We start from the raw sequence: 15,036 nt of genomic DNA, 5'->3' as shown, positions 1-15,036 counted from the left end.
TATGTGTAATATTCATTACATTTACACTGATAGTTGATTAATTGCTGGTTATCTTTTTAACAGCTTCATTATGGTAATTTACTGGAGCGGCTAAATTAATAAATGCAATACATAACTATCTCCTTGTAATATTGACGTTAGATACAATAGATATTTTTTCTGATGTCTTTTTAAGTCTGTAATTTACCTGTGTCTGTTAAAATATTCTTCCTTTAGACCCTCTATCCTTCTCTCTAGCTTCAACAGTTTAGCCATGTTTCTGATAGTTTACACTCGTTTCTGTGGAAACGAGAATAAACTACCAAAGTAAAAGGTAGGGGAGAGTACAAAATATAATGTAGAAAACATTCCACACGATATAAACTAAAACTACATTAAAGTATTTTCAAATAAAATTTATATAATATTAAATTCATTATCATCTAAAATAAGGAATTATATTTCTTCTGATATCTATTTTCATTTGCGTACGTGTGGTACGGTCCCACATCCTGTTTCGTAGCTCGTTTCCCGTGCACTTTTTGAACCATCATGGTGGTTCACCTAAACGTGTCAAGTTTGATTTCACTTGTGAATAACTAGTCTCCGGAGCTTTTAATGTTCCGTGCAGCCAACTCAAGGAGCCTCGGTCAAGTGGAAACCAGCTGGTGAGTTATGATTTTAATTTGGAAACATTAAACACAGAACAGTTGTCAGCTTTATGTTAAGATCACCTTTGCCGGTGCCTGTGTTGTCACAACTCACTTGTTCCATAACACTTACTACCAGTCACAGCTTCGGTGACAAAAATGCAGATTAATCTAGGCCTAGGCTGTTTTGACATCTTCTCTTTGCTTAGTTCGTAGATTAGTCTGAAAATCTACAATGAACAGTTATGATTCCAAACTTGAAGATCTCATTTCTTTGCAAAAGTTCACGTGGCAATTGAAACAGAGATTTAATATTCCAAATTCTGTTAGATACAAAAACCGTAGGTTGATGAAGATAGTATTGGTGTTTAACGTAAAATTCCTTTCTTGTTTAATTTCAATCGTATTTTAATTTCTAAAAATATTCAAGATTGACATACACCCCCTCCCGGGAACACGATTTTAAAAAATTGAACATCCTATCAATATGCAATTGTTATACAATTTCTAAAATAAAAGAGGTTCATCTTTTGGTAATGGATTTAATAATAAGCTTCTGCACAGTGCAATTACACTGGTCACGGTGTGCTATTGGCAGGGAAATTTAATTTAGAGGTATATGTAAGCTTGTATTTTGGACCTATGAGGGAACACTAAAAAACCTTAACCCAATACAATAAAACCTGCGCAAATGAAATAAATTCAGTTGAAGAAATATGCAAAGCTATTTCGTTTTTTATCTCTGTTTTATTTTAATACTTGAGAATTAGATCTTGGTATATCATTCTTTTGTCATCGCTTGAACTCTTAAGCCCTTGCTATGTAAACGGCACGAATAAGAACCGAGATGTTGCATTCAGACATGCCTCGGAGACAGTGTGTTCACAAGGCTAGCGCCCAAGGTAATGGTACAATTCGCCAAACTAAGTGCTCATGAGTTTTTTTTAATTCCTGATTTGTGTAATATTGTAAATAATATATGGTTTAGTTACAAGAAAAGACTCCAGTTGACAAGGCCCTTTAAAGGCAGAGTCTGACTACCTAAAATAGTTATTAAACAGAAAATTATGAATTACAGCTTCAGTGCATTTTGAACATTTTGGTTATAATCACTAGAATCAATTGAAAACAATCATAATTTAAGAACGTTTAGCTTGAAACCTTGTGTGTTTGTGTAGTTTATTTCGACTAAAGTTTTAAAGGACATTCATTAGCTAGTCAGTATTTGCAGAAAAGTACCTTCCAAAAATATCCCCTCCTTGTATTATCGCCAAAGCATTCAAAAATTGTCCCTTGAATAACAAATGCAGAAATTGCATGTTATGGAGGAAATAGTTCTGAAAATCATGTTTTTATCAGATTAGCCATCCTCACATAAAAGTCAGCAAGAAACTGCATTAGACATTGAAAGTCAAAACAAGCACCTTATTATACTGGAGCTAAGGGAAGAAGTGTGGGAATATGGAACAATTCCACCTTGCCGTGTTGTTCAAGTTGAAACCCTGATATCCCTCATGGAATGGCTAGGTAAGATCCTTGGATCAATTAACTCATAACTACCAACCAGGCCAGATAGGCGAATGATCTAGCGTTGTTTGAAAATGTTTCTTAAAATTCACTGGTGTTAACGGTGGTGTGCGGCCAAAATTTACTTTGCAAAATTAAGTTTTTAAAGTGCTTTCAGGATGTTAAAGTATCTATGTAGCTTTACTGTATATGCGTTCTTTAATGCTTATCACATTAAAGGCAACTTGACAGTTGATGATATAGTTCAGGTGGGTAGCTGCGTCAGCATGCGTAGGCTGCAAAGGAACGAGTAATAGGTTTATTCCATGCTGAAAAAAAGAAGAAAGAAAACACAACATTTCGGCCGTGGAGCCTTCTTCAGGTGTGAGAGAGACAGGGCAGTAGGCAAAGGTAAAGTAGCGGGAGAACAAAGGCCTCTCTTTCTGTCCCCTGCTCCTGCCTCTCACTCCTCCTCCCTCCCAACCTTTGTTCTCCCAATACTTTACCTTTGCCTACTGCCCTGCCTCTCTCACACCTGAAGAAGGCTCCACGGCCGAAATGTTGTGTTCTCTTTCTTCTTTTTTTCAGCATGGAATAAACCTATTACTTGTTCCTTTGCAGTTGATGATATAGCCTGCTTAAAACACCTTCCGACTCAAGCTCACCTGCTGGCTCCAGCTAATGATATCACACCAGGCCAATCTGACACATCACCTGCTGCTTTCATGTCAGTGTCATAATGGGGAACTTCCAGTTGCGAGAAAACGCTATTGCATCTTGACTGCTGCCTTTTCTCCATCATGCTTTTTATTTTTTTAGACCCATCCCTTAGATCCTAATCTAGGTATAATTTCAGTATGCAAAGTTACATCCTTATGAGTGCCATGTTTTTAACAAAGAGGATCTCAGTCTCTGCTGGTAGGTCTGGTGTACTATCCTCATGTTCCTTCAGCTAGGTTTCTACAAGAACTTTTATGGCTCTTTATTTTGCTTTGTCCAAGTATTTTACTTAGTCATTTCAATAAGCATTTGCATTGTACTTTTGGATAACCCTTGTTATGGGTTTGCATAGTAAGTCAACTTCCTGGCACATAAGCATGGAGCTATATTAAATGATGTCCTGACTTTTTCTTAAGACGTGGTACAGTAGAGTGTCCCATATTGTATTAATCCCAAAATCAATTGCATTTAGCAATAAAACATAATTTGATCTTGATAAATGATTGATGTTTCCAAAACACATATTGTTTATATGGGAAAATAAAAGTTCAGCATTGCTATGTGAAAATAAATTAGACCTATTCACATTTTCTTAGTTATTTTACAATAGCATAATAACAACAGTCTGTTCTAATGACATTGAGTGATGAAAGCTGTTGCATTGAGCAACTGTGAAGTGTACTAAGTGTGAGGCAATGTATACTTTGTTAACACAGTAAACATATCACACATGTATCAAGCTTGTGTTTTGAATGCTGACTTTCAAAAAATATTTTATGAAGAAAAATACTTATGTTGCTGATAGATTAAGTAATATATTGGACATGTGGGGGACACTTTCCTTCTCTTGTGATGGCCATATTGCTCAGTATTTTGGACAAAAAAACACTCACTAAATAGTGTGTTTCCCAGGTTTTTCATAATGTTTTGTAAAGGACAGACGCAGAGAATGCTCATGTACATATTTGTTTACCATGCAGTGCACCACAATTCAGGCAATTTCAAATCTAAGGATTGCATATTGCAGTTAATTAAAATTCTCCAGTAGTATTACCAGTTTAACTTTTTGTCCACTTGGATAAAATATGATGCATTGGCACCACCGTGAATGGAAGAACAACTACACGTTATAGAGGAGCTTTCGTTTATCAGATTTTGCACAGGTCTATCAAGCACACAGAGCAAAAGCATTTTCTGATTCCGGTATATTATTTTCTTTCAACTAGCATGGTAAAAATTAAAATTAGATTTCTCTATCAGGCAAAACATCTGACTTGCAATGTGGATTTCTTCAACTGATAGAGAAAAATAATTTTAGTGAAAAGCTTGATGGACTTTGCGGGGGCAATATCAATTCAAGTTTCAGTGACGCTAAGCGAGTTGGAAAAACAGTGTCTGGTGGAAATTGCAAGTCACGCTATAGAAAGAGATATTTGATATTAGCTCTGCTGCTCACATTGTCATACCTGTCTACAGACAGCAGCCATTTTCTTCCAAGTTCTTTGCTGTGGAAGTTTAGTAATACTTTCATATTTATACTGCTTGTGCAAACAAGCAGTTAAGTTTATGAAAATTAAATTTTATGTTATGATATTTGAAGATCATGAATGCCTGAATGTATCCAAAGAGGAGGGCTAGGGGAGAAACCTAAAATATTTTCTTTGTAACTTGCCGATTTTGCAACTTTTTGGGTATAAACAGTTTGAAGGTGCAGAGAACAAAATGCCCAAAAGGTGGGCATCTGTACTGAAATGAGAGACTGAAGCTAGAACAATTTTAGGTACATCACTGTGTCATTTTAAAACTGTGTCATTGTTTAGGACTGTATGTGGATGGTCTCATTATTTCTATTGCATATTATAACAAGCATTAGCATTTATGTTCCTCAGGTGATATACAGTGCCAACAAACCATAATAAGAGACTCTATATAAAAATCCACTTCATCCACTTGAAGGTTGTAGGGGAGCCAGAGCATATACCCAGCAAACAATGAGTTCAACGTAGGGTATGCCCTGGGTGGGACACTTGGCCTACACAGGGCAGATACACAGACACGCACACACTCAAACCTAGAAACCAATTAATATACCAGTATGTTTTTGGACTGTGGCAGGAAACCCATGCAAATACGGGGAGAACATACAAACCCCACGCAGATAGCACCCCAGGTCTATAACTGAACCCAAGGCCCCAGCTCTGTGAGGCAGCAATGCTTACCACTGTGCCACCCATCTAATAAAAAACACTGTCCAGTAATTTCAGTTTTTTATAGTTCTGTATACTGTTAAGTTTCAGTTTCATTTGAAAGATTTCATTAAAAAGATGCCGTTTGGAATGTTTCCGTAAAACTCTATTATATTGTAATACCTATCATCTTACCTTGCTCTAACTAAATGCATGGTATAGTGGGTTGTATTATAACACTGTCACCACTGATACATCTTCATATGGTTCTAAAATATGCTGTTTCATTTTTGTATGCTGTATATACAGCGATACCCAAATTAATTTTCTATGACTTAAATAGTGTATATTGGATTGGAAAAATCGCATAATATACACAAAAACTGCTTATAGTTTCAGAAACTGCTAACGAAAGGCGACAACAATTAATTTTGCTTTTTAGAGTGTGAAAGGCAATGATAAAAAAAAAAAAAGATTTGGATCAGACCTCGAATAAAACACAAAATGGGAAGGAGAAAGTTCCAGACACTTAAACTGTTTTCCGGTGTATCTGTCCGTGGGTTTTTTTCAACTTCACAACGGTTGAAGTAGTAGAGCTGTCGCATCATTTTTTTCGAATACCTGCTGCTCGTATAATATCCATTCCTCTGACCTTCGTCCTCATTCTCTATTTTAAAACGGCTGATATCCCAGCAGAGCAGAAGTCCGCCCTTGTTCTGACTCTTTTCAAAGGGGGGTGGTAAGTCAACCCTGAATGTTATAGACATATATAATGCTATAGACATATATATCAATTTTACTTTGCCTTTTTAAGATGATAGAAAAAAGTTATTAACACGCAGTTAAGTTCTTTTTTAGATAGCAGCGATGTCATGTGATGTGTGTGAGGAGTTAGGCTTTGCTCTTCCCCTGCCAGGATTCAGTCACTGTCACTGGAAAGCAAAAAGCATCCACTGCACTACTCCCTTGACGGTGGCAAACTCTGTTATGCCAAAAGGCAGGGTCCTCCGCCTTAAAAGAATTCAACACTGCCTGCATTTCAAAGGGGTGATGTCACTTCTGTCACTTCTGTAAGCCCTGTTACAGATTCTTCCCCTCTAAACTCCTCCCTCTTCTCTTCTGCAACCTCAGCGACTGATAGACGTCAGGTTGTGAAATCCTAATCATGGCACAAAGGCCATAGTTGGAATTCTGCTCTGCCGCTGTCGGCATTTGGTCATGCTCTCCCTCATGTGCTCAAAGTATAGCATACAGCTCCCTAGACAGCAGCAAACTTCACAATGTTAAAAAAGTGAATTCTACATTATTTAGGTTTGAAGTGAATGACGGCACTTCTGTAACAAGTTCAGGGATACTGAGCCCTTTTAAATATGATGTTTGCTTGCCATTCCAGGTGTAGATGTGTTACAGCAGCCTGAAAGTGATATTATAAAAAATATACACTTGTGCATTATTTTTATAGTTTTACCCAAGGCTATTGATACTGTGGATCAATCCTTCTGAAAAGCTGTGCAGTATTGGGTTTGATATAGATACTGTATGTTCAGAATAACTTACAAAACTACAGTGTGTAAAATCTTAAAGGATTTGTTTGACAACTTCCTCCCAGGTAATAAGAGAGTCTTATAGGGTTCTATTCTTGGCCGTGCTCTGTTCTGCAGCACATAATCTTTTTCTTGCATTAGGCACCTTTACTGTTGACATAATCTCATATGCAGGTCAGTCAACTGGAATAAAGTTCCTTAGATTTTCTGTGAACTGCATCTCCTGTTAAATCTGCTAAAATTAGTTTATGCCATTCATTTAACATAAGGTTATCCTTTAAGAATCACAACATTTTTACGAAAGCAAAATTATAAGTATATATAAATATCAGTTTATGAATATCTAGACATTCAATATTTGCTTTTAAAAGTAAAACCTTTTAATACTTTTTATTTATAAATTATGAGATAAGATTATGTTGTTCTTTATTGCATCAAATCTTGTTTTACACATTCCTATAGACATACACAAGTTCAAATGTTTGTAGTCCTCATCTTCAGCTGTGGTGTTGTGCTTAACAGAATGGCCTTTAAAACTGCTCTTGGAAAACTTGATATCTTATACCACTTTACCTTACGATTTATCACTGGTGCCCCATATTGCACTTATTGTGACCTCTATTCTTTGATTAATTGGCCTTCTCTCTGCATACTAAATGAATGTTTCACTGTTTAAAATTAATTTTGAGATATTTAATTGTGAAGACACCATCCTGTCTCGATGTATTACTGTTCTCTGTACTTTCATACCATTTAAGATGTAGCACACTTATTAATCTGAGCCTCCCAAAAGCAACTACCAACTTTTGGTACCAGTGATTTCCTTTTGCTTCTGTCGTTACTAGAATAATCTGCAGCCTAACTGAAACTGTCCACCTTCATATCTAAGGGCGGTGTGACTTGTATAATTATTTTATGCCTGACACTTTGACTTGTTAACACTGCCTCGTCCTATTACATTACGCCCTGTTATGCTATTTTTTTATTGATTTTCCTTTTCTTCCTCTCCTGTACAATATTGGTGTAAGGCTCTTGGTTAGTTTGTTGTAAATGAGAGTCTGATATTGGCCAACTTATGTTGATTAAATAAAGAGTTGTAATGAAATAGAGAATTTTATTTTTTTATCTTAGCAGCTCCATAAACTAGAGTTTCTTGATTTGCGGAAAACCATTGAGATTTATTGCTAAAGCATAACACGTCAGAAAGAAAACTTTTAATCATGTGATTATTACATAGGGAAAATGTTTTTACTTTATGCAATAAAACTCCAGTCTAGTATAGCATAAAGACACTCTTTCCATTGCACAAGATCGTTTTCACAAGTATTAAGACACACATAACAGAGGAGCAGTGAGAGGTACAGACATAATTCAGTGTAAAAATTATTGCATACCCAAATGCTTGAAATCAGTGTTATATTTCATAGAATTGAAAAGCCAAAAAGCAATCAAGTAGTAGCTGGAATTTTGGGGTTGGTGAGTTCTGTTTTTTTTATTATTTGTGGTTTCAGGTGGCTGGTCTGCATGATGTTACAAGTGGACTAAAGAAGTTTTATTTCACTTGCAGAGAAACACATGTTTGACTAGATTTTACTCTTGTGGGATGAAATAAACCTAAACTGAAGAAACTATTTTCTTTGCAAGTGAAACACAAATCCAATTGTCTATAGCGCCCCGTGACACAAGGAATTAATTACTTACTAAATTAAAAGCTAACATAATTCTTTTATTCCCTTTGTTTGCTAAATTATTTTTGTCCATTCTGTTACATTTAAAGAAGTTGTATAGTAGACTCAAAAAGAATAAGGTAATTATTAGATATGGCTGCAGCATTAAAATAAAAAGCTTGTAACTGCACAAATGTGCATCCATATTGTGAATCATTTCACTTTACAGGATAACTTATGTAGCTTAGTTATTTTACAGATTTTAATGTGAAATTATTTTATCTAGAAAGTTGATGTGATATAAAGCACTACAACAAGTAAATGTTCTTCAAATTCTTTTGACAAAAGTCTTGATATTTTACAATTTTTTTTTGGTGTAGAAGTATAAAGCTTAGCTTTTTCTCTAGGACCTTCCCTTACTTGAAATCAACTGCAGATTGATGTGGGAACCCTGACAAAAAGCAGGTGTCAATTGTATGCCAACAGATCATGTTTTTTTATGGTAAAGCTCTGACAAACGTCTGCATGTAGCACAGATGCATGCTATAATGGCTGAGCAAGGTTATAGATGGAGACGTGCTCAGAAGTGATGACAGCGACATCACTCATGCTGCTTTAAATGCTATCAGTTAATATTTTGTATCTGTTTACTCCTCTACCCATTGATCACTCCTTTCATTTGCACAGCATGTACTTCATTTCTCCACATTGCAGCTCACTGCGTTTTGGTGAATAGTCTTGCTTGCTTTTGCAAGAAGATGCGGTTTCATATAAAGGCTTTTCATTACAATGGTTTGTTTTTTTATCTCCTGTACAGTTATTATGCAATTATATGTTTACTGTATGATATGATTCAGATTTGCAGTAGTAAGAGGAATGTTTCTGTATTGGAGACAACTCTGCTAAAATACCCCATTCATTTACAGACCACATACTGTACTTTTTCCTTTTTACATACTATACTGTTACTGTGTAACAAAGCAATTTAAATATTTTTGTTAAGAGGCTGTTTTTATCCAGTTGGAATAAGACCCTCTTTGACTGGACAGAGTGGTAGAATAATGAACATTTTGCTAATTTGTATTTAACATGCTTTTTAGTTCTCAAACAGGTCATCTAGAATAGGTTTTAGAATACTTGCGTTATTGCCCAAAGAGATTAGATGTAAAGTACCTACTTTGTTACATTTAGTGGCACAGCTCACTCACTCAGTTTATGTGTTCTACAGGTAACACTTACCCTTAGAGGGTGCTGTTGCCCATGTGTATTTTTTAAAACCAAAAATATTTTTTCTGTTCTATACTTTTGTTTACTGTGTTTATGTTAGATTTCTTTATATGCAGACAATGTGTTTAATTGTAAATCACTAATAGGAAAAATTTAATATGGCTTGCAGCAAAAGGGTTGTGAGTGTCTGCTTTACAGAATCACTCTTAAATCACTCTTTCAGCAGGTGTTTTCACACCAAGGAAAGAATGACTGGCACTTCTATGAACTGATTTCTTAGACTTCAACAGAGCTACGGTTCTCAGAAGTCACAGTTTATTAGATTGGGTCTGTTTACATAACCAATCTTAAATCCTTGGTAAAAACAAAGAAGTGTTCCATTTAAGCAAATTATTAGTTTAATTTAAGTTATGAAAAGCTCTAATGGGGGAAAAGAACTTCAGATTTTTCCCAGTGCTCTAGCTATGTATTCCCGGTTGAAAGGTCCTAGGCTGAGTGTTATCCTCTTTCCCACCTTGCCAGGCACTTTCGCAGAACGATGGACGAGCTGGTCCACGATTTGGTGTCAGCGCTGGAGGAGAGCTCAGAGCAGGCTCGGGGAGGCTATGCGGAGGCGGGGGACCACTCCCTTTCAGTGGGGTGCCTCCTGAAGCGGCAGGCACGCAAACGGCGGGGAAGGAAGAGGCGCTCGGACAATGCTTGCCCCCCTTGGGAGCCCAGCCACTACCTGAGCGAGGGCTCGGAGTCCAGCCTGGAGGAGCAGCATGGCAAGGATTACCGGAGCGCGAGCCATAGCAAAGACCACAGCGACTCGGACGACCAGCTGCTCGGGGCAAAGCGCCGCCTAACTTCTGTTCTGGAAGCGGGTCGGGCTAAGAGGCCCATGTGGCACGAGGACCCTGTGGCGGAAGGCCTGGGCAGTCGGAGCCTGCGCAGGAGAAGGAAAGTAAAGCGCATGGCGGTCGACCCTCCGGCGGAGGTCGCTAGCGTTATGACACTGACCAAGCAGCAGGGCAGTGCCAGCCAGGAGCTGCCCCCACAGGAGGCCTCGACCAAGCCGCCTGAGCACGGCAAGAGCAAACTGAAAAAGAGAAAACTGACTGCCAGTAGGCACGGGCAAGAAGCGGCCGACGAGGGAGTGGTGGTGGAAAGTGAGGACACTGGCCGTGCAAACAAAGACAAAATGGACTACGAGGATCAAAAGGGCTCTGATGAAGAGATGAGTGACAGGTGGTTAAAGATTCAAGTGTTATTTCTTTTTTTTTGCCCCTTCACCTTCACTGGTGGATTTTTACACTAAATTGTTCCTTCGGGGGAATAGGTTTTGTGGTGACTACAACTATGCAGTTTGTTGAAAGAAAGGTGTCTGCATATCTAAGTACATTTAAATATGTTTTTGTGAAAAAGGAGAAGGAATTGTATGGAGGTGACAGAGAAAGAAAGACTAAAATCACTAGCTTTCCATTAAGCTATAATAACAGGGCTAGATTTGCAATAAACCCTTTACTGTTCTTATTTGAACATTGTGTCATATGATTTCTTTAGTGATTAAAGCAAATTACAGTACCTTGTAATTTGTACATAACAAAATGTCTATATATATACTGTATGAATAGATGTCATCTTTACTTTTATTTCCATTTTTTTAGATATGGAGTTGCTTTATGAGCATGCTACCAGTGTTGAAATGAAGGAAATGTTCACAAAAATAATATAATTATCATTTGCTCCTCAGTATATTCTATCTGCAAATACTGAGGGGGAAAAGTAGTCAAAGAGGCCATGTACACAGCAGATTAGCTTTTGTCCTGTTAAATTTTCTTGTTAATTATGTTAACACACTTTGGATAATGTCTATGTTGTTAAATAGGCATATTTTTGTAACATAGTTCAGCAGATTAGTTACAGTTTCCTCTCAATGAAATTGTGTGCTGGAAGGCTGGTTATTGGCTGTGTTTGACAGTTTGAAAACTGACAGATCTGCAGATGCTGATAGCCTTCCTGACAATTGATTTGCCACCACTTGGTAACTTTCAGTTGGCTATGCTTAAGAGATTATCACTTCTCATCAAGAAGTTATCATTTTTTTGATGGCCAAGTCAAATATTCAGGATGTGTGTTTGGCATGGACATGAGGTGGCTGCGGGGTTGCCTGCAATACAGATAACCCCTGACAGGCACAGACCAATTTGCTGTCCTGCAACACCTGAGCTTACCGTTAGAAATATGGGGGAAAGACTGACCCTTTGGCAGCAGACCCCATCCATCCGGACCCAGCAGCAGGCACACTACAATGGTAATTGCCTCAGAAGTAGTATTTTGACAACACGGATAGGTGTAAGTCATCATTTTTTCCACCACACAGATGAGATGTCACCTGGAGGGGCTGTGAAGCCTGATCATGTTTACACTTCAGTTTGTGACCTAATTCTGTTTTCATTTTGAATACTGCAAACTGAGCAGGTGGGCTTGAGATTAAGTTTGGAAACTGACAAAAACAAATATACTGTGTATCTATATATGTGCATTTTTATGCAGGTAGGGGGTTGATGGGGGGGGGAGTTAGAGGAAAAGGCCATTTATGCCATTAGGTTTTAGGTGTGCGGCTTGCTGTTAAACATCTGCCTTTCAAACATTAACCCTTGTAAAAACAGATTACTCTTAACCCAGGGAGCACTTAATTAAAAATGCAAACAATTTTTCTTTTGTCCTTCACACTAAAGACCATGGTACCCTTGGTCTTTGATTATTTTGAAAACAGATCTCATAAGTCAAACACGTGAAAACATACTTCAAAGGAACTATATTAATATAGGGGAAGAGGTTATCAGGGGATATTATTACATTCTTTCAAAGAACAGCATACGTTTTTCTATAGAAGCATATCACTGTAGATATGCTTCCCTTTTCATTTCTTTTTTAAAGAAATTTTAAAAAACAAACATTATTTTATTATTTGTTTTGTCCTAATTTACTACTTAGCAGTGGATTATGGAAAATTTAATTAAATGAATTATAGAATTCTGGTTTTAGCTGTAATAATTCTGGTATTCATACATTTTTTGCTTTACAGCATATACAGTATGCCAGTAATACTTTTTTCAGTCATCTATTTCTGTACTGTTTAACTATGGTCCCTTTGTATCTTTGATAACTCAGGACGGTAATGACTGTTTTTGTTTAAAAGGGTTAAAAAGTGGCAGAGCAAATTGTATCTTTATTAGTCAACCTATATTCCTGCAAAGGTAATAAATTGAATATTGTGCAAAATTATTTAATATAGGGTATTTTATCATTATTTGTGCCGTATTGCTTAGAGACAGCAGTAATCCATTAGATATACAATTTTAATGAAAGGACTGATAAACCTTCTGCTCCTGTGCCCCATGTAGAAGGGCATTTGGTGCTGCCGGCTTCATTGTCACAGCAGGAGATTCATCACCTGCTTAGAGTTTTTTTTTTTAGCGTTATTCAACTTTTACTAAGTTTCTAGCCATAAACTTTTCTTTTGTGTGTGTGCTGTCCACATTATTTCATATAGTAAATACTATACAGGTATATAGAAATAGCTAGTGCAGTTTTGACCTGGGGGGGAGTTATTATTTTTCTTTTACATGTTTGTATTGGTGCATTGTATCTGTCTATTTATGTATGTACTTTTTAAATCTATTTCTCCAAGCTTATTTTCTTCTTCCAGGTAACTCAAGCAATGCCTGCCTTTGTATATTTGCAAATTTTCTTTTCTGTTTCTGTTTTTTTTTTTATTCAAGAAAGTAATAAGAGCTTCAGGCTCTCCCGTTTCATGTCCCGAAGAAAGGCTTAGCCTGCTTTTGATTGAGGTTTTTCCTATTTTATCGAGCAGCGGTGTTCCAGGGATCAAGCTGAATTGCACAGCATAAGAAAGGAGCAGCGAGCATTTGATGGTGGCAAATAATAAAATGCATCATTTGTGTCGGCGCCTTGCTGCAGTCACATCTGGCTTACTGTCAGGGTCCCATTAGATTCCTGCAGTTTTATGTGCCAAAAATAATATGCTCTATAGTTAATGGAAACAGGATATTTGCAGCCCAATCCCCCCCACCCCAGAAAAAAAAATCTTATTCCACTCCGATCATTCTTTGGCTTAACTTCCATCTGAGCACAGGCTTGTTTCTTTATAATTTTACGATTCAGAGATCAATTGTTCTTTTGATCTGTTTTTTTCTCTTTTTGTTTTGTGTTTGTTATTACAGTGAAACTAGCAGCCTCAGCAACAGTAGCGACGGTGGCTTGTATACCAATGATGAGGGGAGACAAGGTACTACAGTGAATCTTTTTTTCTCTCCTTAATGCAGCATAATAACAATAATCTCAATACTATTTTCTTTACTAAACATTACTGATCTGAATTCTTGTACAGACCTTTAAAGGTACTTTTTTAAAATAATCTTTCCTTTATTTAATATAGTCTACAAGGCAACTTGAGTTAACAGGTTAGCAGAAATGTATAGTAATGCATTAAATAAGTAAAAACAGTAAGAAGTAACATTTACATTGTTAAAACCTTTATTGTATAAATGCAATGAAGTTTATTCTTCTTGCCTAACTTAATTCTGTGTTTTTGCTACTTTTTAATACTGTTTGTGTTTCTACAGCCAGGTGGTTGTTTTGAGAATTGGTGAATTAATAACACTAAAGTGCTCTGCTGTCCCATTATTAGAAGCAGATTATATTTTATATATATTTTTCTCACCTCAGGTTGTTTTTCTGGGTCTTTTCTGTTAACTTCTGTCTAGGTTCTGTGTCTAAATTTGCAATTATGAGTTGAAAGCAAGAATGGATTTCTTAATAAAATAGCCATAAAATAGGAGTAATGCATTTTCCTCTAGTCTCTTAATTTATGTGTCACCTTTCATTTGGAAGCAACTTTCTCAAAATTTCTAAATGGTCTTTATGTTACTAATTTAATACAGCCACACCTGTTTGCAGTTGTTTTCAATTTAAAATCTCTCTCAAATAACAAAATTATTAATTACACATTATCATTGACTATTAAAAATGTTTTCTGCCATATTTTGGACCTTCAACTTATGAGTAGGCAGCCAGTGTGATTAAGAAAATCTTGCTGTCACGTATTTGGGTGATTTGGGTTTTAAGATAAATCAGATATCCTAAATGTTTTGCAATATGTAAAAATTACATTTTTATTGTAGTTTTGAACTTTCAGCATATTTTTGAAATGATCAGAAGTGAATACCAACTTTTACAAATATTATCTCGCTTATTCAATGACAAGACCCATGTCAACAAGTAGCAGATGACTGAAGGGGAAGATAAACAGGTGATTCTTGTATACTGTAGTATAATACAGAGATAAAAAACACAATGTGGTGACAAATGAACCTTTTTTTTAATTTCCCACATTTTCCTAGAATCTGTCCTCTAATTTTAGATGACTTACAAATTAAAATAAAATTGTGCACACTCACACTGAAGCACATAAAAAGAATAAAAAAATTAAATGCTGTATATCATGATTTTTAAAATTTAGGTTAACTTTATTGGCTAAACTGCTGCT

General features: G+C 36.4%; 2 protein-coding genes across 4 annotated transcripts in view; one reads left to right on the top strand and one right to left on the bottom strand.

Moving 5' to 3' along the window:
- The window catches only part of spata17 (spermatogenesis associated 17), a 72,568-nt gene extending 72,278 nt beyond the window's left edge, over positions 1-290 (bottom strand). For both annotated transcript variants that reach the window (XM_015344109.2, XM_069180173.1), the window contains exon 1: positions 188-290. In XM_015344109.2, coding sequence (XP_015199595.2) covers positions 188-255 — 68 coding nt within the window. In that variant the 5' untranslated portion in view covers positions 256-290. The remainder of the gene's footprint in view (positions 1-187) is intronic.
- Positions 291-490: 200 nt separating this feature from the next.
- LOC102688285 (G patch domain-containing protein 2) overlaps positions 491-15,036 on the top strand; it is a 96,581-nt gene continuing 82,035 nt past the window's right edge. Inside the window, exons 1-3 of one of the 2 annotated variants that reach the window (XM_015346024.2) lie at positions 491-647; positions 10,002-10,709; positions 13,712-13,776. In XM_015346024.2, the coding sequence (XP_015201510.2) occupies positions 598-647; positions 10,002-10,709; positions 13,712-13,776 (823 nt within the window). In that variant the 5' untranslated portion in view covers positions 491-597. The remainder of the gene's footprint in view (positions 648-10,001; positions 10,710-13,711; positions 13,777-15,036) is intronic. The other variant, XM_015346019.2, reaches the window with a different exon arrangement.

The sequence above is a fragment of the Lepisosteus oculatus genome, chromosome 2, assembly GCF_040954835.1.
Source record: "Lepisosteus oculatus isolate fLepOcu1 chromosome 2, fLepOcu1.hap2, whole genome shotgun sequence".
In the NCBI taxonomy this organism is placed as follows: Eukaryota; Metazoa; Chordata; class Actinopteri; order Semionotiformes; family Lepisosteidae; genus Lepisosteus; species Lepisosteus oculatus.
Note: the sequence above shows the minus strand (reverse complement) of the source record. Positions and strands in the feature narration are given on the sequence as shown.